This window comes from Choristoneura fumiferana, chromosome 3 (assembly GCF_025370935.1).
Source record: "Choristoneura fumiferana chromosome 3, NRCan_CFum_1, whole genome shotgun sequence".
In the NCBI taxonomy this organism is placed as follows: Eukaryota; Metazoa; Arthropoda; class Insecta; order Lepidoptera; family Tortricidae; genus Choristoneura; species Choristoneura fumiferana.
Genome location: NC_133474.1, coordinates 5,752,197 through 5,776,702, shown reverse-complemented (window position 1 = coordinate 5,776,702; position 24,506 = coordinate 5,752,197). Strand labels below are relative to the sequence as shown.

Below are 24,506 nucleotides of genomic sequence, written 5' to 3'. Positions count from 1 at the left end.
TTTATTATAAATAAAATGGAATTAAATGTTACTGTGATGCAGGCTATGCTTTAATTATATAACCCGGTAGTTATTTTGTAGTCTTTATATTTGCTGGCCATGATGTTAAAATTAAGAAAATGGTTTGTAAATTCTGTAATTTGGGTTGTTTAATATATATGTATGCCAGTAATCGCATTGGTACATTTTTTATTACGATCTAGCTTTTTCCCGCAGCTTCGCCCTCGTGGAATTTAGTTATCGCGCGCTGTTACGACCACGCACCGGAAGACTCATCGTTAGCAGCCCATTAGGTGGACTGAAGACATCGCGAGAGTTGCTGGCAACCGGTGGATATTCAGGTGGCAAGCTCTCGTTCATTGGTGCGTTCTAAGGTGGAAACGTTTGTTCAACATTAGACGTTTCCACTGATGGTGATGATGAGTATAGGCGTATAATTGCTATTTGTAAATGTAAAATTACAAGTAGGTAGGAATAGTATAGCAGCTGTCAGATATATTTTAATCTATATATATAAAAAAAGAAACTGACTGACTGATTGACTGACTAACTTATAGATCAACGCACAGACCAAACCGCTAGGCCTAGAAACTTGTAATTTGGAATATATATGCTCCTTAATACATAATAATATAGACGCGTACTAAGAAAGGATTTTTCGAAATTCCCACGGGATAGGGAATAAATGCGATTTATATTTTCACATCAAAATGACCCTATTTACTATGCTATTTCCGTAACTATAATTATTAGAAACTTCAAATTTGGCATACAAGTAGGTAATACTAACAGCTAAAAACGGTTTTCAGGATTTTCCAAAATTCCCACGGGATAGTAAATAAATGGGATTTGTATTTTACCTTCCAATTAATGACCCTATTTCCATAACTATAATTATTAAGGACTTCAATTTTTGCATGCAAGTAGGTAATACTAAGAGCTAAAAACAATTTTCAGGATTTATCAAAATTCCCACAGGATAAGGAATAAATTAGATTTATATTTTCGCTTCAAAGTGGCCCTAACTAACTCCGTAATTATAAATATTAGAAACATCAAATTTGGCATGAACGTAGATAATACTAACAGGTAAAAACTATTTCAAACATTTTTCTAAAATCCCACGGGATAAAACGAATAAGGAGGATTTTAATTACCAACTGAATCAGAAATGGCACAAGCTAAACTAATAAAACTAGGGACTGGAGTTTTGGCAACTGATGTAAATCTAGTAACAATATAATAATTGAGCAGTGACATCCTGCTCATCCTGGCGAGGATCGTCTCCGTAGAAGGGAACTCCTCAAAAGTTGATGGCACACACAAAAGACTTTACATGATTGTTAAATTTCAATGGCAATGCGTTTATATGATATACACTACCTGATGCAGCAGCCAGGGTCGTCTGCTGATGACGGAACTCCTCAAGGGCTTACGTTCAACGAACTGACACAGTTACTTTACTCACCCGCGACCTTTATGGATCAAATGTGTGTTCATGCAGTTCCTCCACCGCCACACTGTAAGAACACACACAAAAGACACAAGTCCGTCTATCACCACCACCACATTACAATGACGCGTTTAGAACTCAACCAGAGCTCATCTTCAGAGCGACACAACCGTTCAGCATGCTAGTGTGAAATTTGGCATAGATGAACCTAAAGTAATACAGAGGTGTACTAGGGAAAGATTTTTAGACAAACCCCATGGAATAGGAAAATATCTCAACTTTGTTTGTTGGACCGGGTAATCTCTGAAACTACTGAGCTGATTTAAATAATTCTTTTACCAATAGAAAGCTACACTATCCCTGATTGTCATAGACTACATATAATAAAATGCAAACTTTTCGTAGAATAAAAATAAGTAAGTAAATTCAATTTCGGGGTACATTTTCAAAATTCTTTTTTATTAATAGAAAGCTACAATGTGTCTCTCATCAACAATTAAGAATATTAAAATAGATCATAACAGTTATTCATATCCCGCGGGAACTTTACAATTTCTTGGGATATAATCATATATCGTGTATGAAGTCGCGGGCAAAAGAAACGCGTAGTACTTTAACGTTTTCTAAAATTCCAACCCTGAATTCAGCGAAGCAGGGTTTCAAAGTTGGTAAGAATCATAATTAATTACGTATATAGGTTGATTTTTGTATTACAAAATTTGCACCATCTGTCTAAAAGAAAATTAATCAAAACACGAAAAAAGGATCGCAGAAAGTAATTGTATGTTACCCCAAATTTAACGCGAGCGAAGCCGCGGGCAAAAGCTAGTTAATTATATTTTTTTCAACGTGATGCAATATTACAAGTAGGTACATTTTTGAAATGAATTTCACTCAAACAAATTGGATCTTACGGGTATAGGACAATAAGGCTGACATTCCAGTGAGAAAGTGAGAACGAGTACTTAGCAAATAAAACAGCTCGATAACGCAAATGATATACAAAACTTTAACGCACCTTTAACGTCATCATTGATAGGATAGTTGAACGTAGAACACAATGGATGTACAAACTTATTGAAGGTAGGCGGCCAAATGTGGAACTATTTTTTTCTCATAACTTGATACAAACAGTGCGATGGTAGCGCCACTGTCATCGTATCGTGTAAGTTTGTGGCGCCTTGAATGGTTGCACAATATTATGTAAATCTAGAATTTGCGATGTAATGTATACGTAGCTGGACAAACCACGTACTGTGGCATTGGCATACTACGCAGTTACTACCTAGTTGCTAGGAAAAATCCAAATTACTTTTCCTCATATGAGTTTGATCTCAATAGCCATTAGATAAAACCACGTACTTACTACAGGCCGCCCAGTTTTTATTCGTTTCTCTCCTTCTAAGTTCAGTCACCAAAGAGAAAGAGGGGCTACTATGAAATTTGAAAATCGAAGTTCGTATCGTACCGTCCCTATCGCTCTCGTATTAAATAATATAAGCGTCAGCGGGATGGCAAGATACGAAGTTCGAATTTTGTACTTCGTAGTGAAGGGCCTGGGCCCTGTTTCTCAAAGAATATTAGTCTAATAATATTAGTGTTTTGTCTCATAAATTGTATGAGAAAATGAGACAAAACACTAATACTATTTTATTAGACTTATTATACTTCGAGAAACTGGGCCCCTGTTCGTCTCTGCAGGCTAAAGCCGCATTCACATTTATCTGTTGTGTTGTATCGTGACGCATCAAAACGGTATCGGTTTTATACATTTTTCATCACACTTGCTCGTAAACAGTGTCAAAACATGCAGGCTACCTTGGTTGCAACCCCCCAAATAAAACCCTCGACCTTAATGTGCTTGTCATGAAACCCGTGGTCGGTAAATGAGTCATTGCGCGTACAAATTTTCTTGTCATGAAGCCCAAGGTCGGTAAATGAGTCAGTGCCCGTACTGATGGTGCTGCGCGTGGCTAGCAGCAGGACCACATGCACACGCGGCACAGGCATAAGCTGAGGTAGGGGGAGGGCGGCGCTGCCAAGAGCGCAGCCTATGGTATCGCCAATATTTGGAAGAATAATATTTTTTCTTTTAGAAATATTAAATTTTACTCGCAAATGTAATGAAAAACATTGTATGTCGCACGGGCGGTAAGTACTAGAATTACGAACATCGACTCATTAAAGCCCTCAGTCTTGGACTTCGGGCTTCTAATAGACTCTCGTTCGTAATTCCTGTCAGATATTTTTGCACGCTCCGCTCTGTGGCAGATATTAAAGCAGGTGATTGTACACACGGAATGGATATGACGTTTTTCCCTGTTCAAATTTCTTCGTAATAAAAAAAAACTATGATTAGTAGCAATTATGTAGATTAAGAATTTAAAATGTGTGTTCGTCGAACAAATGTTTTCCTTGATATTACCTTTAATAATTAGTTCTTGCATCATACGACTTGCGTCAGCCTTGTTGCCAAGCAAAAGAGTTTATATTCGCAAACACGTTTATGATAGCCAAAAATATTTACTCTAAAATGTGATACTACGTTGTTGAATTTTTCTCATTTTTAAAGTAGGTAAAAAAACTGTTTGTTACCTCTTTGCGCTTGTTGTAAACTACAGACGGAATCGCGCACAATAGTTATTTCACAAATAAGTTTTTGTGAAAAATACATATTTGATACAAGCTTTTTCGCTATGTTTTTTGTTGACTGTACCTTGAACTGGCATCTAAACTACAAGCATACCAATATTTATCTCAATTTAATCATTACAAGTGGGTCGATTTCGATTTCCAAGATATGACTTTAATAAACATACGAGTAGGTTTTGCAGGTGGTAGGACCTTGTGCAAGGTCCGCCCGGATTGCTACCACCATCTTGCTCGCTTATCCTGCCGTGAAACAGCAGTGCTTGCACTGTTGTGTTTCGGCGTGGAGAGTAAGACAGTCGGTGAAATTACTGGCACTTGAGGTATCCCATCTTAGGCCTCTAGGTTGGCAACGCATCTGCAATCCCCCTGGTGTTGCAGGTGTCTATGGGCGGTGGTGATCTCTTATCATCAGGAGACCCACTTGCTCGTTTGCCATACAGTTGAAAAAAAAAAAAAGGTACGTACAGTAAACGTCATAAATAAGTGAGCATTTCTATACCTTGTCGCTTTCAGTCGTTACACAATTTCGTTATGGCTTTTCAAATATGACATTTATGACGTTGACTGTGCATAAATATTGCAAGTTAAACTAAAAGTAAAAGCTTACTATATCGTAGTTAGTAAAGAGTCATTAATTGTAATCAAATATTCAATAAGCTTAGTACTTTTATGATAATTCGTTCCTCAGAACACTTAAAATAATTTTAGGTATTATAATTATAACTTCAAGAGCGAAAGGAAATTCAGGTAAAATTTTCTTAATTATTTATTCCCTCTATCATTCGTTCTTTTTTCATAATCCTCGTGATATCTTAGGTCTATTTACAGTTTGTATAAATTAAGAAGTAATAGTTATATTTATTTTTACAGAGTACACTAATATTGTACAACACTCTCATCGTAAAAGAAACAGTGGTCACCCTTCGTCATCGAAAGGTAACTAAACCAGATATAAAGTGAGAAATTAACAAAAAAAAGGTAACAATTTAAAAGAGTGGTAACGCTACTGATTTTTTTGATTTGGAACAAACTAATAATAAAAACTAAAAGAATTGATCTCAAGAATTTACAAATGAAATAAAAAAACAACACCAAGTACCAAACAGGTAATAATTTAGCTCAGGAAGTGCCTGCGCGTAACAATTAAATAAGGTCTACATTAAATAAATGGCACTAACCAAATTGACGCCTTCGGTACCGGGTGGTGTCAATATACTTTAACATAATTTAGCTCGATATAACAAAATATATTTCCGCATGTCGATTTGCCGAATAATCACGATTCAATAACCAAATAATATAATCAAAATAACTATGATGGAAGCAACTGAACGTTGGAAACAAAAGATATTATCACTCCTGAATAACAACGTAATGGCAATCAAATATATCGCTAAATAACATCGGTGGAGATCACAATACACGAAACTTTAATTTGATATAAATACAAAATATATACATAATTTACCTAACATTACCGCAACAACTTCAATGCAATATACCTTCTATATTGATGTGAAATCGCCGAACGCATCACGCGAGAGGAATTAACGTAATAGTTAACAGAATGCTTTATAAATATGGCGGCCGGGGCTCCAGTACTCGCGCCCCGGCGCCCTACGGGGATCGCTCGTCTCCAGATCACAAGAACGCGATATCAGTCTCACTTATTCTGTCATTACCAACGCTACGACTACCACAACGGGGAAGCAACGACTAGCGCCAATAAAAATCACGCAAACGCGTAAGAATAGACACTCTTTACAAGCAAGTCCAGTGAACTTTAAACTGCAGAAGAGTGTTCCCAAAGTACATGTACATTTTATTTATTTTTCCATAGGAACTCGGCTGGGTGGTAAGCGAGTTTTATCGCGCGGCGTCGCCTCCGCCGCGTGTAAATTAGCGTGCGCGGGGTCGGGCCAGCCGCCCCGCGCTGGACTAAAACTAACTAAAATCTCCACAGAGACCTATTTGGCTTGGGCTTACTTACTGAAAAACATCGATAGAGCTTAACAGACTATTTCAGCGAGCAACCGCAAGCTCGCAGCGCGACTGTTAGGCCGGTACTTAGATATAAATTCATAAATAAGTTTGTTATGGAAGTCGGTATTTACAGGGCCGATGCCAGCACCGGGGTTGTGAGCTGCCTTGGGGATGGCGAGGCTAGATGTAGTCGGGGTCGAGGGTTATGTCGGGCACGAGGCGGTCGTGGGAGGCGGCGGCGCGCGGCGGCAGCTCGTTGCGCGGATCGCGTGCGAGCCAGGGGTGCCGCAACACGTCGGCGGCGCTCAGCCGTTCGCCAGCTTCGCGCCGCAGCAGCGACCGGATCAGGCACTTGCCCCGCGACGACAGACACTCCGGCACCACGAAGTACCCGCGGGATATCTTCGCGAACAGCGACGCGTGCTCCGAATCGTTGAACGGATACCTGAAAAAGGATAATTACGTTAGTTTGCTAATTGAGGGAACTCGAACGCGATTAAACGGTGCGCGGTGTCGCATCCGATCTATCCGAAGCTATTATAGCGTTTGTAATGCAACGCCGTTTTAAAATAGACGCCAAAAAGTCGTATCGCATTTTGATTTGAATTCGTTTACATCATATCAGGTCTGGCTCCAGAAATTGTTGCGTTTTTACGGACCCCAGGCTCCAATTAATGGCGATCCGATTGTCATTTGGAAGGGCAGATGCGAAACAAAAACCCAGGTACAGAACCCTTCCGGCGACAGGTGATGCCGATTGCGGCCAAATCCCGAGTTTCGAATTTAAATTACGGGTGCGGGGTAAAAAAAAATAGAAAACAAAGGCTCGCGAACGGCAGGTGCGGACAAAAAGGCCTTCAGAGGCAACGTCTTCGCCACATGACCGAGGCAGGTGCGGGGAAGATTTCACCAGGCGCGTTTATATGTGGGTGATATAATTGGTCGCCGTTGGCGTGTAACGGCCGACAGGTGACTCTCCCGGGATGGCCAACGGTCGTGGCGCCCTTGGTCCGCGACGTCTGGGGACGGTATGTCCCACGCCTGGCGACAGGTGACCGCCTTTATTTACTCGCTTAATCTCTACTTTGTCTCGAGCGAAAGATAATTGGAGCAATTTGAATTTCAAATGAGTATCTAGTTAACATCAGGGCCGCGGGATCGATTCGGTATACATCTCAATTCAACGTTCACTGAAATAAATACTGAATACTGAATACGTAAGCTTTGCGAAGAGATATTCTTACCTGCCAACTAGCATGGTGTAAAGGATGACTCCGAGTGACCACATGTCGGCGGCGCGGCCGCTGTAGGTCCGGTGCGCTCTTAGGATCTCAGGAGATACATAAGCAGGACAGCCGCGCTTATCTTGGAGTAAATCTTCTTCGGGGTCGTCGAGAACGACAGCATCTTCTAATGACTCCAGCTTTAACGTCGTCCTGGAACAAAAGGAAATAATGGTTAATAAGACAATTTGGAGACGAGAGTTTATGAGTATGGAGTGATACAGGTCGGCTGCGGTGCAGGCGCGGTGACCCGCGATAATCGCAGGCGTTCGGCTGACGCGGCGCACCGAGCCAGCCGCTCGCCCGTAATGGATCCCTTTGTGCACAAAGCTTTGTCCGCGCACTATTAACGAATCGCGCGAGCGGCTAATTAACTACAAATAAAGCCGCACATTATAGGATGCGTTGCAAAAATCGTTGCAAAATTATCTGCTGACCTCATTCGGCGACGCGTCGATACTTATAATTAGCGAATCACAAGCCTGTTCCGCGAATAAAGGAATTGTGTGCATTAATTATACGAGTGATTGCAGTTTTTGACAATGTTCGAGACGAAGCACTCACGCAACAGTTACCTACTTCATTATTTGTCGCCTATATTATTTTTATTAATTTAGGTATGTGGTTTCGTCACGTTACGGGATTCGGCGCGGAGCGCGACCTCGTATTTCACAGCGCGGCGTCGTTTCGAAATGCATTAAATGCACAGTTATTCGAAACCGTACGCAGCGTCTCTGTGCGATCGAATGTAAAGTAACTCATCGCCGATCGCAACCTCCACTAAACGTGGGAGACCGTTTCGACACAAATTGCCTCTTTGACTTTTGTTCAAGTTGTAATCTAATTTCCTGCGATTAAATTGAAGACCGTCTCCCCCGAGCGCTTATTGATTCATAAACTATGTGCTTCGATTATTTTTATCTATATCGGGACGACGTTGTTTCTGAAGGCTCGCTCGATGCAAAATCGACGTAATTATCAAAATAAAAAACGAGTATTAAGCGAGTACCTAACATATAGGTGAAGGCGGGCAGGTGTACGCAGGGCGGTCCGTACGACTTGCATTAATGCATCGGATATTTTTAACTTGGTTAATAATAAACTAGAGGGGCGAGCTAAAACAACTTTGAAGGGATCTATTTTTACGTTAATTGTCTCGAGTAAATACCTATGTTGTGTGTGAATAGGAAGTTTGTTAATTTTGGTCTTGCGTTTCCGAAGGCATCAACGGTATCAAGTTCGCTCGCTATTACAAAACACGTGCGGTTTCACGATTGAAGTTCGGACGCAACGTCCCCAAGTTTACATGCCTACATATACGTTAGATCTCGATGCGATATTTACGTACGAAAAAGGATTTAATTTGTGCGGTATCAAGTAACCCTGAGCGGCAAGTTAACCAACGCCATATTAGACGTTGATTAACTAACGTTAACGCAATGCAGTTGCAGCTATAATTCGGGCCTTGAGATAAACGAAACTATTTATTAACGAGTGATCGGTCGTGACAATGTGGAGCGTAAGCCTGTAAAGGTTACTCTCGTTAGGTGTCGCAAGCGGTTCTCATGAGATACCTACTGGCCGCGGCGATCGCTAATTTAGAGGGCTCTTTTTTATTTTTTTGAGAATATAACCATTTTTTTGCCATTCGTATCGTTGAACGTATGATAATTGCGTATAGAAAGAAAAAAAAATGTAACAGTAATGTAAATAATCGAGCATTTTTTATCATCATATTTCTCTAACAGTTAAAAGTATGTATGTAGTACAAATGGTATTGTTCAAGCGTTCGTGCGTGGAGTGGCACGTGTCCGTACATCTGTGAGGCAAGCTGTGGGAACGCGCTGACGAAACGCAGCACTACACAGATTAACAACACTGCGGTTTGCCTCACAATGTATATTGGTAAAGTGGTAACCCTGGTCGATTATGTAGGAAAGTGTGACACTTTTTTATAATCTGTGATGGGTTAGTAATGGGAAATTTAATCATCGTGACGTCATCGGCGTCACACCGCAGTTGCACTTCGGACCTTTTTTGTAATCCATCAGTGAGCGGAGTCTGAATCTGGAGGGCGTCCTCGTGTCCGTTTTAGGTTTCGCTGCGCAAGCGCAACTGATCCTAATTAAATCCCTACAGCGAGGCTGAAGTGCTGTCTGTCTTGCAATCGATACATTTCGCAACTAACATCTATCTTACAACGCGAAACCTTTCTGAGTTTATCGTTTTGAACACAAACAAATGCCGAGCGCTACAGCAGTCAATTATTTTGTTTTGACACACATAGATGAATGTGTTTTTTGTCCATCAGGATATTAATGCCAGCAGCGTTACAACTAAAGCCTACCAGTGTAATAGGATTACTTTAGAGTAATTTATGAGAGTATTTAATTTGTCGGGATTTTTCGAAATTTTAACCCTGCCTGCCAGTGTTCATGTGATTCAGTGGTACCTTACCGCATCCCGCTGCTTGAAGCATTAAAAAAATGCGTTTCTTTGTCGCAGGAATTTTTGATTCTAGAGTAGATAGTAAAACTAAGAGATAAATAAACAATTGGAAGGAGAGAAGACTAGAGTAACTCTTTACTTTAGACAAGTTAGTTGATCCTTTTTGTTAAGGCATTGACATGACATTCGGCCCAGTGTTGCAAGCAGTCGGAAGGTTGGCCGGATTTCCGAGCGTGTTCCGATCGCCCGGCCCTGGCGCGTTCTCGGCCATCTGTCGCAACTGGCAACACTTTACGCAATTCGCATTACGCGTGCCCCCGCGCAGACAAATGTGCGATTATATTGCTCTTCAATGGATAACTTTTGGTGTTCATAAACGAAGTCATTTAAAACGCACATTCATTCGTCAATCGTTCGGTTTACCTATCTCTATTCATGTGATCGGATGACTGTTAGAATAAACAAATGAACACTTATACCGAGAAGTGCTCTGCATTAAGCTGAATAGATCTGCATTTCTCTTCAAGATAATCTTCGAGGAAAATATTGATGTTATTTTTCAGTCTAGCGGTAAAGAACCGCCATTGCAAGCGGTAAAAGAAAATAAAAGTAATTAAATAGGCAGTGTATTGTTATCATGAATAATAAATCGTTGCTATAGACATTAGAAAGGAATCGTTTAGTATAAATCGGACGACATTCGTTGTTCCCTTAAATATCTTTGTTAATAATTTCGTGACGTTCAAAACTACGTTAAACTAAATTCTGTCACATTCAAACTTAGTTAAGTAATAGTTAATAAGTATTTCGTTTCAATTGCATGCCACGAGAGTTTCGAGAAATGAAATGGAAATGCATTAATTGCCGTGTCGAGATAATTGCCTTCACAATTGCTTGTGACATGAAATCGTGGGAAAAAAATTGATAAATGATACTTGGAATTTGTTTTTGAATACTCATCAAATTCAATCGGTAGAAACTGAGGAATCAAGAGCTTCAAACGAATCAAATATGTAAACGTTTTATTTATATACAGGTGTGTTAGAATTCCTATAAATATATATAACGATATCTCACGCTCAGATTTCAGAGTCGTTTTGGATAGTATTTACAATCACGTGCGACTCTTCCATAGGTCACGAATACAGCATAAATCCTCAATAAACAGCTCTCTCTCTCACTCTCTCATAATAAACAGCTGTTTAATGTCACGTAGTATTTTAGTTTAGTTTATTAGTTGTCATGTGAGAGATGCACAATTAGCGCGGTGCCGCAACCCGCTCAACCCTGACAGTTTCGTAACAATGGCACTCCGCCCCAGATGCACGCATGCACTTCCTGCTCTGTATCTATACATGACGAATACGTTTGCGCAATCAGCCAGCGATGACACGTTCGCAAAGGTTGAAAATGCAATTCGCACTCTAATGAATATCGCAATATGACCTTATAAAATTGAGCTTAATACCGCGATTGCTAGCCCTGCAGTGTCAGCGTCAGTTAGTCATAGGTTTTCGTAACTCGTATTGTAGTTGTAGGGACGCGGTGTCGCAAGCGCGTTGCCTCACCGAGATGCCGCGCCGGGAGCGTTGGGAAACCTTCCCGGCCCGACCAGCCTCAATTATATGCGCGGGCATGCATGGACCACTTGCGTAACACTTGCCCGCTCCCGCGCCGGATGCACTTTTGATTCATAAACGAAATAATTCACACCGCTAAACCCTACCTAGATAACGTGGAACACTGACTCAGCTTATGTCAACAGTGGCGTGGCGAAACCTTGTGAAACTCCTGACATGACAACTGTGTACACCACACGGTCCAGAATTAGGTCTCAAAACCGCACAGGCAGTGGCACAGTTCGCTTTATCGGAGCCGCGATAACGCAAGTCGAACTCAGTTTTGAAACCGAGCGCTGGGCCGCTTGCGAAAACACTAATGTGAACATCGATTGCAAAATTGTTTTAGTTTTATATAGAATGCACCGACGATGGGAATGTCGAGTGGGCCGGCGGGATGACACATGACACACCTCCGGTGACATTTATAGGTGCGTAAGGAGATCGAGTAGCCGGGCCGTATTTGGCAGAGCGCGGCCGGGTCGCGTGTCACAATGGAGCGGATTATGAGCGTTGCGATATGGCATGTTGCAACTGTTGCAAGTCCGGGCGGCGGTCCAAGCGCCGCGCCGCAGAAATAATCCCGTGTTGCAACGGAGTGCGGAACGGCGCCACTCCGAGCTCCAGGACCGGCCCGTTGCGCAAACAACGCACCGCACGCAATTGGCCAATTGCGCTCGCCGGGACAGGCGCGGTGCACTCCACGACGTTTACGAAACGGGTGATACCTACCGTTCGATGACCCCTCGACTATTACGCGGCAATTGCGTAACGAAAGAAAGCGTCCGGAATTCGTTGTTCGCGAAATGTGCCAGAATCACATCGATCTGCGTCTCGAATCGTTGCAATCGTTCCGTTACGTGTGTTAAATCCGGTGAACGGTCGACTTTCTAACGGGAGGTCGCTGTACGCGGCAGCGTGGCGCAACAATTTCTCCGGCGTCGCGAACGAAGAAAGCGCGACCTCAGAGGCGTTTTGCAATCGCGCAGTGCGGCCGGGAAAGAGCGCTGTAGAAAGCGTACATCGACCCGAGCGAGCGGGCAGCCAGCACCAGCCGGCCAGGCTCCTGAAGCAGGACCCGCGCCGAAGAGCTAGCCGCGAGGATTGGGCAAGTGGGCCCGCTGTTATGTAAGCCGCGATAAATGCGAGCGCATGAAACATTTCCGTTCATTGACTCTTCCCCGATATATCTAACGCGCTCTACTGATGTCCGATTGTGAAACACTTTCGACCGACATCGCACACGTGTGCAGGCGACGTACAAATGTGCAAGCACAATCTTTACCCCTGATCTTTCAGGGCCATTGCTTGGCCACGCTAGAAATATGCAGGAAAAAAGTTGGCGCCGGCGCAGGACCGCTAGCGGTCTAGTAGTACCACATGGCGCGGCGGGAGCTGCCGCAATCGCGTTACTTAGGAAAGGAATTCTGTCGTGCTGGATTGCTGGTAACGTTTGCGTATTCACTTTCATAACTCGATGTTACGTTTTCAACCGACTTTTCCACATGTTGGGAAACGGTTCGGTAAAAAGCTGATGCTCCCACCTCAAGTAATCATCGTGATTGCGCCGAATGGGTAAAAAGGCGGGTCTCGTGTGACAGCCGTGCGATCCGTCGCGAAGATAACTTTCACGCTAACGATGACACGCAACGCAAGAAGTGAAATTATCTCGGTTTGTGAAACAATTAAACTAGTAATGATCAGGCGGCAGGTGCGCGTGCGCTCCAGCCCGGCCAGTTTGTCGCAGAACAGGCTGCCGATAACCGTAGAAGGGCAGCTGTAGACGCTTGTCGCCCGACAGATGCGTTCTAGATCGGCCGATAATAAAAAGAGTAAATCCACATCCGTGTGCGCCCGCGCTGTTTCCGCTGCGGCTGCGGCTGCGCGACCGGAATCGGCGATTGTTTCGCTCTGCAATCGCTTCCTTCTCATTATTCTCAGTCGGAAGTGCGAAACGGCCAGATGAATGTCCTGCGGCCTTCTGCTGCCACGCAGCCCACGAGACGCGCCCGTCGCGCCGCGACCCACACAGGGGTTGCAATACATAACGAAATTAGAGCAACGATTAATCATTAAAGCTGTTGGTCGCAGGCGACGCAAGAGCTTGCGATATGTAGGGAGCCGACTCAGAAACATTGCGAACTCGGCGCCGGCTCGTGGCACCGCATTACTAACCGTTAGTTAACAGTATTGGATCATGCGGATGACGCAAATGTTTGGGAAACTGAAATTGTTGGCAGCAGTCGATGATTTTCACAGCCCATTCAAATTTATGGCGCGGCACCACGGGCCAAGGCGTCCTCAGCGAGAACAACGGAACGTAAAACCTTAAGAAATCCTTGTGCGTTTTGTAATAGTTTCGTTTGGCGGATTTGCAAAACATTTCGCGTACAGCGTATCGTGTAATTCGTGTATTAAATCGTTGGGTCCTTACGCTCCATTTCATAATGTAGTTTGCACAAGAGTAGAATAAGCGAGCGTTTGTCTCTGACACCGGTAGGTGTGGTGCGGACTGGAGTGAACTCATGGCGTAACTACGCGACGTAACCAATAGTTCGCTACGTAATTGCGGGCTGCGCCTGACAGGGTGTTGTGTTGTGTGCAACGAAACACGCCGACGTTTACGAAAATTAGTTCTGCTAAACGATTCGCACTTATCCAATATCCAGAACGAGTTGCTGATCAGTCGAAAACTCACCGTTTCATAACTCATTAGTTACCAAATCGAAGTCGAAAGACAATAACCGCAATGTACTTGTGTATTAAGTACTGCAAGCTAAAGGAATGACTGACGAAGGATGGTTTCGAAAACGAGAAATAAGCGATGTTGCGATTTCGCCTTACGAAACACGCAGTGCTCGTGGTTGCAGAAACGCGTGGGACTACAAATAGGATTAATCTTGGACGACCCGCAATACGAAGTACCTATTAGAGTGATTAAATTAGTTCAATCAACTGGAACGTGTTTAAGTTTAGATGGTACGGTGACGAGTTATTCCAAAGTTCTGGATAAATGTCGAGAGCTTATCTCGTGGATTTTCCTTATGATCCCGTCGGAATCAAATTACCTCGTTCCTATTCATAGCCCGCTTACGTCATCAGGATCCTCTTTTACGTAAAACTTGATCTGTGAGGAAATTTGCCTCGATTCAGCTATTTTTAGTAACAAAGAAAGCAGTCAGAATAGGTATGTTAGATGGCGGTAACGCCTTATCACGGGGGACATTTATCGCAATTTTTATCAGCATTTCACCGTTATCTAATCAGTATTAAAAAATCTTTTAATATTTTCACCAGTTGTTTATTTATTTTGTCGGTGGAGTGATATGATAAGCAAATATTTTGTAATGATGCCTTGTGGGTAAGGTGATGTTTGAAGAAGTTACACAATATTTGTAGGTATGTACAGCGTGGTACAGCGTGTATTTATTAAAGGCTTGTTGCGAAAATGTGTTACACATCGCGGAGATGTCATTCAGATGGAAATCAGCGAATGCCATTTTGCTGCGCTTGCTTCGCATTCATTATTTATCTGCACACTGGCGTCAACCTGGCACCTATTGTAAATCCTACAGTCTCATATCTTCAGTCTAAGTAACCATTGCTTTAATGCAATCGCGTTCATAAAAGCTTACTACTACGAGTACCTATTCGTAAATGGAATAACAACTAAGAAGATGTTATAGGGCTAGCAGTTATTTAAAGTATTATTGCGAGCACTACAATAAAAAATGTTTGGTAAACTTAGAAGTACTGCTAGGGTTCTCGACTGGAGTACATCATCACAATACATCGAACATTATCAAGAGCTCCATCGAATTAAAACAATACCTAACCTACCTACATTTATAGTAAAGGGGCCGCATGGAGTAGTGACGCCGCAGGTAGTACCGATCGACTCGCCGCGATAAGACACGCAAAAACATGCACCACGAAACCAACGAATCAACGTAGACACGCGTTGTATGACTTACATTACTGGCTAATTTCCTGCACGGTTTTATCGGTCAGGTGTCGAAACAGCAATGGATGTTACAGCAACGAGCTAGTCATTGAGGTGAGGCTTGCTCAGTGCCGGGTGTTACTACACGGAGTATATAATAGTTTTACTATAACAAAAGCGCGGCAAAACGTGTGCCCAGCGTAAACAATACTAAGGAAATTTTGTGATGATTCATTTATTTACGCTACGCGGATACGAGTGGCTACCAAACCAACCTAAATCTTTTGGACTAAGTATTATGGTTATTCCCTTCCTTATTTTTTGCAACGCTGCTATCAAATAGATTGAAGGGAAACCTTACCTACATTGCGATCAAATCAAAGGTTGTTTATGTGGTGAAGTTTGTAAATATTTTTATCAGGGTAAATAAAAATGCGAATAACAAGGTGCGTGGAGGTAATACGGGTTTGTGCCGTTACGTTCAACTCTTAAACCGTGGTTAGACCAGTCGGACCAGTTCTGCGGTTCGCGAAAATTGTTGCACCGACCCCGGATTAGTTAATGCCTGCCTTGTTAACAAAAAAATCTTTTTCATGTACAATATTCTCGAATATCGCGGACCTCAATCAGGCAATCGCGCACCGTGGAATCTTTCAGGGAAGGCTTGAGAAAGGTGGTTTACAACTTCTCCTTAGGTATTTGAGAACATATATATACAATATTTAGTAGTTTATAGTAATTTTATTTATTTATTTGTAGTTTATGTATTATATTATTTAAAGCACTGTGTAGCTCTCACTATTTTTGACTCTTAAACGCACTGTCGATCCCTAACTGATTGCTCCTCTGATCCACTCAAAGGTTGACTGGTAGATCCCTTAAAGGGATAAGTCCGCCTTTGTTCTACCAATTGTATTTTTGTTTAATTTCTTTTGTACCTGCAATAAAGAGTACATACATACATATTCATCATTTACTCTTAATTTTTCTTATCTTTTCTTACTTTTAACCAATTTGAAGTAGCACAAGTCATTCTAGGTTAGTTCACGGTTGGCATTCCCGCTGCCGTATTGTATACATCGGCAACGTGGATCGAATGATAATCGTGGATAATACACTCTTCCACTCCGACAGTGCCCCGTCATTTCTCCAGAGACAGACTTGACTGAGGTTGACAAGTCAATTACAGTTCCCATCTAACCAGCTTAACCAGCCAGGGCCAAGCGAGGTAGGCAGTAAAATAAACCGCAGGAAATGAAGAATATAGAAGGCGGGACAGATAATCGCTGCTGTAAACTTGAGTGCATACAACTAACTAAGTAAGTATAGAATGAACTATAGCTCCGAGCGCAGCGTAGCCCGGCTCGGCACTTCCTTGATGCAATGCAAAGTACCGTTTGGCGAACCTTTCGATGAGAAAGCATTCGATGTCTCATGAACTCATGATCTCATGGGAATGTGATGTGCTAAATTATCAAACACGCTCCAATTTTTTATGATATCCATTCACTGAACGGTTACGATGAGATCATAAAAGGATCAACGACTCGGACTAAGAGCCCAGCAAGATACAGCGAGAGGTCCACAAACTCGGTCGTTCACCTCGCGAATACTTTTTCTAGTCGCAATGATGTAATTTGGAAAGTGCGGAAATAGACATTTCTAAATAGCGACGCAATTGCTTAAATGAGACGGGTCTCGTTGTGATCGCGTTATCTCGGTTCGCGGATGCGCGGAGGTCAGTGAACTTGCGAAACTTCACCTGTCATAGCGAGGGGAGCGAACAAAGGGCGTGACGCAACGAAGAAAGTACGGAAATAGTGAGCTGGCAATTAGACTGATGCTAACGCAATCGCCGTCCGGATGAAACAAAGAATTTGATTTTGAAATTGGAACTAGCGACGCGCTCTTTAATTTATTCCAAATGGCTGGGAGTCTATGGGCGCTGCTTGCGCTTGCACAACGCGCGGCGGAAGAGAAGAGAGTGCGGCGAAACGGCACTCCGTGTGATGCAATAAAGAAAGTGCGGAACTGAAGTAGTTTTTGTAATGCGGTGAATGTACTGCGACCATTAGCGTTGTATCATAGCGGCAAAGGCTCTAGAGGCGCGGGCGACGACCCCGATGATGTCAGAAGGAGCCCATGGACTTCGCATTTGCCAAGTATGATCATACGCTCGGGATGGAAAATTACGCGGATTCATACGCGGGTGAGCCGTGAGTATAACCGGCGTTACATCAAGCAGTTCGCAACGAACGTTAAGTAACGAGTGTTGTCACACATGTTTGTTGCAATTACGTTGATGTAACGCACTGCAACTAGGTAAAACTAGTACAACCTTTGACAGGCAAAAATAATGAGTGATGTGCCGAATAAATCGGTAGCGAGTTGGCAGTGACCTCATTAAAATGGCAGAAAAATTGCGATATGTCAAGTTCAGTGGGCAGAGCAAGTGGTGCGAGGCCGTGCGCGGGCGCCGATGCAGCTGGGGAGGGGGGCGGCGATGAATGACACAGCACTGTACTTGACCCAGTTCGCCGTCACGCCTCACCGCCGTCGCTCAATTGATGTCCCGACACCTGCCTCCTCCAGCTTTATAAAACTCTCATTAAACAGCATAAACACCAACACCAACAACGGTTTTATGACAGTCATAGCATTGGCATGTTGACCCAGTTGGCACGCGGACGGGTTAGTCGACGTCAATCATTTTTAAAATCAGATGTCAGGCCGTGATAACGCAGTATTAATGAGCCGATGAGCCAGATCTTTAGTTACTCTTACTACTTACGCTAGTAAATATCGTTTAGTAAGCTTACGACGAAACGAACCACAAAATAAATGTCGAAACGCAAACAAAGTACATATCTCGCAAGAGGTTTCCGATATATGTCGGTGGGTAACTGAGTACATATGTATATGTGGCATTGCGCAAGGTCGCAGCGCAGGCGCACCTGCGCCGCCCCCACCGCCCCTCGCTGCAGCGACCGTTGCAGCTCCCACGACATAGTTTGTACCACCGTTTACACGTCATAAATTATTCATAAGTCCAGAACGAAGGGTAGCTAAAGAATTCGAGGTCGCACGCACCTGCTAAACGACCTTTAGCTACCCTTTGACTTATCGAAATAATGTGCCATATAGAGACGCAGGGGAAAAAACGAAATGGCACAGCAAGCAGCGTTGTAGCGCTGTCAGCGCTCGCGCAGCGTCCGCCGGAGGCGAGTACACTCGTAATCATCCAAGTGGGTTAAGGTTCCATCAAGGATTTATTGCGGCAAGCCTCCGCTCCAAAACGCCGATCGGTTACTATGAGCTAACTGCACGATAGTTCCGATGCCCGTTGAAAACTGCTCCTCGGTCTTTTCACTGCCGAAATTCGCTCTCCATCATCGGCGACGGCGCGTCTGTCTATGTCTGGATGACGAATAAGCCATTGTGTGTGAAACAATTTACATTTCATTCCCAAGGAGTGATATTTCGGTAAGTTGGCGGGGACAATTGCGACAGTTATGTGGACACAAAGAGAGCTCGGACATCTTTTGTTTAATTGGTGTTCGACAAACAAAAGTAACTTGATCGTTAGGGGCATCCCTTTGTCCCGGCTGTCGCGACTTGGGAATAATGGAATGAAAACGTCCTCTAAGAGGCTTTTGAAACTGAAGCACGCGCAATATAAACAGGTTAATGAGTTTCAAAACGTTCCAGATGTATTACAAAATTACAAAAGCGGTAGCACACAACTGTTTGGTAATGTACGGCCGATTCGTTTCACAACGCAGCGTCCGGACCACTCGATTGTTTCTATCAAATAACGAGTATTCGACGCTTTGTTTTATAAATACGTCATCGTGCATTGTTCAGACGAGGGTGCAATTAACGGATCGAGCTATGGAATGAAAGCAACGAGTGCTATCGTATCGGTGGTGTAAGAGCGAGCAATGCCTAGTGTTTTGGCAATGCCGAACGCAATCTACCTCGTCCTCGCGCGCGTTATGTAACCATTGACCTCGCGTTTAATAGACTAACCTAGGCTCGAGCATTTGATTACTGTTCTAATGGTTGAGTAAACCTGGAGGTGAAAAAATTGCAATGTCAGAGACGGTTGGCCTGAATGAACGTGATCGATGGTCGAAGGTGGAGCTTTACATGCGGCCCGTGTGTCGGGTTGTGCAGGCGGCGCGGCAGATGCGCATACTCATTGTGCGACGAACAAAGGCAGGTAGGACGCCGCACCATGTGCAACGTGTCACTTTTTCAACTTTATGTTTTACGTAAAAATCCAAAAAAAGGTTTCTAATCTCAATGAAAGGACAGATGGCCGAGCGCAAGCTCCAGTGAAAAAACCTCGCATCAATATTATTTTTTGTTGACGTTTGTAATCGGTGTCGAGATCACCAAATGTTACATTATATCGCTAAGTAAATTGTTGTGTAAATAGATCCCAAGGGTGTTGCCTCGAAATTCAATATTTTTACAACAAAAATATTTATTTTTATTCATAACGAAACTACAGTAAGTAAATTAATTACAATGGTTTCCCTTTGTTACAAAAGAGAGAAACGAATCGAATCCCAGTTATCAAAATTAATAACGGCCAAACCAATTTACTCCGATCGCGTAATATCCTGCCGGCGTTTGTTCGCCTACGCCAGAGTTGTAGGTAGATTGTTTTCCGAGCCAATATATAACCTTTTAATTACTATTGGGATTAAAATGCAATGATCTTGGTACCTATATAAATAATATACGGCCTTTAACAAGCTCAATAAGTGAGAATAAATACCTACTGATCGTTATGGCACCACGTTAAGTCAAGACAAAAGACTTCCAAAAGACAGGGATCGTAAAGAACGGAGCTATAGAAAAAACAGCAAATATTGACCTCGTACGTAGCAGAAGCAGATGTCGAAAGCCAAACTTAGAGACTGGTTATAGGAACATTTGAATAAACATGGATAGTTGATAGTAACGAAACTTTATTGACCTTACGTTGTATCGAATGTCGGGATGTGTGCGCCCAGATAGAGTCGTCAGGTGTCCAAACACAGCCCTTTGGCCACAGTTTCTTGAACCATGAACGGCCATACATACACATGCGTATTGAAATATTGCTTCCACCGAGACTACACGTAATGCAAATGCAACTATTTACTCGCAAAACTGTACTATAAATAATCCCTGTCGTAAATTATGTACGCAAGTAACGACCACTCCTGAGACGACACTGGAGCCTCATACAATATGTGTGTATTCGATATAAAATAATATATTGAACCCAAAAATAGACTCATCGCTGTACACTATAAATTATAGGCCGTAAAGTTCTTTTACGAGATGCCAGATTAACAAACGTTGAACTTCTTTCCAGGCAAGCGAAAAGGAATTCTGAGCGGTTAGATTTGAAATTTGATTTGGCACGGCTCGGTTCAAATAAACTGATTTAATACCTGCATGGTAAGCGAATGCCGAACACGTGCGTGCAGGTAGACAAGTCATTGCATGTGCAATTCATTGTCTCCTGAAAGGTGTTTTTCTTGGTTTGAATAGGGATTTGCACAATGGACTGGTTTCTATAAGGCATCATCGATTCGGCGAGTAGACCGAATAATAAATCATGCGTAGGAGTCGCACAAAGCAGTATTTATTTACAGGAACATCTGTACAAGCTGATCGGTGGATGAAGAGGGTCGCTTAGAATTCGCAAGGTACAAAAACGCATTCATTCTCATCCAGGTAATTGTTTGTAGATTAACCTGGCACAATGAGTGGAACACCTTGAGCTCAGCTTTCCTATGTAACATCAAACGCTTTATCAAGAAGTTAATTGGTAACATGGACCACATTGCGGCATAGCGCGACCTTAGCGCCGCTATCTGGGAGAGATAAGAGATAGTATTACGACCTTTAAAGTGTTGAATGTGTCGCGTACCATATGAAGATAAGTACAATGACCGTGTTTAAATCCTAGAGAGTACAGAGCACTCGTACAAATCGAACGGGAACACGATCGGTGAATCGGTTCCCAGAGGGCTATTTGTAAAGGGAACTTGAATCCTGGAGTGCTCTCGACGACCGGATGTAACGGGAACGGAAACGGACTTTACAATAAAATAGAACTGCACAAATTATGTGGCAGATGGCCGACTGTATCGAGACAGACGGAGATAAAAAAGAAATGAAAATAAAAAGCGTAGTGCAAACGGCGCGGGCGCAAGGTACCTATTGCTAAGTTATCTCAGTCTTCGCTATTTAAATTGGCCGGTCTGACTCAGAATAGATGACCTGTAATTACTTTGGGGCATTTATTAAGTGGAACACTGCTGACAAGTGGCTTGAGTTAGCTGCGTTTCTTTCCAACCAGTTGAGTGTAAAGGAGACAGATGGATACGTCAAATAAGTGAACGAGGAACAGTAGCACGGGTTTTATCTAAATATGTATGGTAATCGGCCACGAGATTATATAATGATGATGCGATCGAAAGTATTATAACGCCACCCGCATTGTTACATCAGAACGTGATTTTCACAGGCGAACACAGGCTAAGAAATCATCGTATATATCCGTCATCGGACTACATAAGAATAGTTAGAATGAAAATATACCGGGATTGGAGGGTGACTTATGCCATTATCTTGGTCAGAATATTTTTTTTTGGCTTGAGTTAGCTCCAACCAGTTTACACGGGTTTTATCTAAATATGTATGGTAATCGGCCACGAGATTATATAGAAGCTGACGTCAAGGTAAATGATGAAATCTTAAAAAAAATGCTGGAGTATCATGACTACCTACTTTCTGGGTTAGTTCCGATGTCATAGTATTATTATTATCTCGGTTCGCGAAAAGATTGTGATGCGGTACGGGTTATCAAAGAATTGCCATTATCTTTTGGCACGCGTATTTTTTTTGTTTTCACATTACTTGGTACAATTCAACAACTATAAACTTAAATATTCTAGTTTTTTTCCTATAAGAATCCAGACAAAATTGAAAAACGGAAAACCAATGTGAACATCGGTCGTGTTTTGTTTCCCCTTTTTACGTCTTTTGTTTTGATTCTAACGTGTTAAATTTGAATTTGAAACATTCGTTCCTGCAGGGCTACTACGAAACTCGAAACTCGAAGTTTGTGTCGTGCGGTCCCTCTGACACATTTTTTAATACGAGAGCGAGAGGGACGGTACGATACGAACTTCGAGTTTCGAGATTCGTAGTAGTCCTGCTGGTTGGTCGGCGCGGGCGAGGCGGAAGCGCTAGCGCTTGCGCAACTGACATTGAACCGAGCGGTTCTCGCGCGAAGGCCGCCGCCGGAATCTCACCCATGTTAATTTATTACAATATCGAATTAGATACCGGTCCGAAAAATGGCAACCACTGTACTAGATAACACGATGATTACATGAACGGATGCCAAGATAGAGTTTATCTCCAATTTGTTATCGGATCAGTTTCTTTTTCCTTATACGACTTTATTATTTCAATGCTTGGTAAGAAAACAGTAATGTTTTTACAAGACAAACTTCGGTGTTACTAGGATTCCAGAGTTCTGAGAATAGTGCGGTAGAAAACAAATCACGGAAGCGTTCAGAAACATTCCAAGGATGACGCGTCTCAATCTCAAGTCATCCAGCCACGTCATTGGAAAATTAACTTAATCATTTTATAGATAAGATGATTTTCCGCACGTCAGCTTTGGTACTTTTACACGTTGTTCGAGGTAATAATAAACATTACGTCAATCGCGTATCGATTTGCAAGTGTGAGTGTTAATTTCATCAGTGTGTGGGCAATGTCACCTCTGATCGTTCGCTGTGAAGGTGACAGTTGAGGCGTTGCACTCCAATATTGCGGGTCCGAGGGAGATAGACCTCGGTGGTCCCTTGGATAATTTATCAGAGAACGAAAAAGGCGGTGCATTATGAACAGTAATATAAATTTCATGATACTGGTTAAGGAAATTATGTATGTATATCGATTGGTGTTTTTAATGCTCGTTCTACAAAGGGGACAAAACGTCTACAAATGAAGTCTCTTCTTTCCTTTTTCATTCTTCTTGGTTCAGGTAATTATAAAAAAAATTGGCAGCCGAGTTGTTGTTCGCTACAAGCATCATTGATTTTGTTATTTTGTCTAAAATAACAAGCGTGGTTTTCAAAGATGCTTAAGTTTTGACAAGCTCTATCGATTCTAGTACTAGAAGTTTGCGCATGTTCATTAACTAAGAATACCTAATGCCTATTAGTTTCCTAGGTGTTTGCTCGCTCACGAGTTATGTATGCCGGCTGACGTTGCCTCGGGTGTCGCAAGCGTCCGGGGCCCGTCCTTGCTCGTGGCCTATCATCAACCGGCTTCCGCGTTCTACCTCAACGTACAATTTATTGAAAAAATACTACATAGTTTTGGGTAGTCATAAAGATCGATATCCCTGCGCGTCACGGGGCTTGTGACGTCAGCGCTACGGCGTAGCGACCGCTACAGGTCACGTGCTACGCCGCGTAGGCGGTTTAGCTTAATGAAAACCTGCGTCAAATGCTACTGAACTGAATTACGACTACGAAGTGGGCGCTCACGTTTCGAAAATCTGAAAGCAATTGCTTTCGACAAAACAATTTGCTGGTACATTGTTTTAGGTTTCTGTGCGGGCGGACTCAATACGCAGACTGATTACATCAGCGTCGCGAATCCACGCGAACAACTGCGCAAAACGACGAATCTGTACAAATACGTTCGATTGTGCGCTATAGAAAAACAAGAGCGGAATGTTCAACAAGTTTGCTAATGACGCTAGTGTATTGTCACGTTTATATCGATGATTTCATGTCGAGATCATCAAACAGCAATGTCAACTCACGACCCCTCTGTAAACTACACTTTAGCATTCATGCATGTTTTGTCTCGCGTTTCGACGCTCAATAGCGCGAAGGAATTAAATGAGCGAGCGACTTTTCGTGTTGACATTGGTGTTTATGCTTAACAATCGGAGAAATAATTTCATCATGACCAATAACCATTTGTCAAACGTCAATCAAGCACAAATTTGACGTTACGTCAATGCGCGGTATTGTTTGTCGCTTGGTTACGCAACGTGTGACCGCGAACGGAGGTCGGATACGTTCTCATAT

General features: G+C 42.7%; 1 protein-coding gene across 1 annotated transcript in view; it reads right to left on the bottom strand.

Moving 5' to 3' along the window:
• Positions 1 to 4,855: 4,855 nt before the first annotated feature.
• The window catches only part of LOC141426412 (tribbles homolog 2-like), a 34,277-nt gene continuing 14,626 nt past the window's right edge, over positions 4,856 to 24,506 (bottom strand). The window contains exons 4-5 of the mRNA XM_074085299.1: positions 7,333 to 7,524; positions 4,856 to 6,533 (exon numbers count right to left, since the gene is read on the bottom strand). Of these exons, the coding sequence (XP_073941400.1) occupies positions 6,269 to 6,533; positions 7,333 to 7,524 (457 nt within the window). The 3' untranslated portion in view covers positions 4,856 to 6,268. The remainder of the gene's footprint in view (positions 6,534 to 7,332; positions 7,525 to 24,506) is intronic.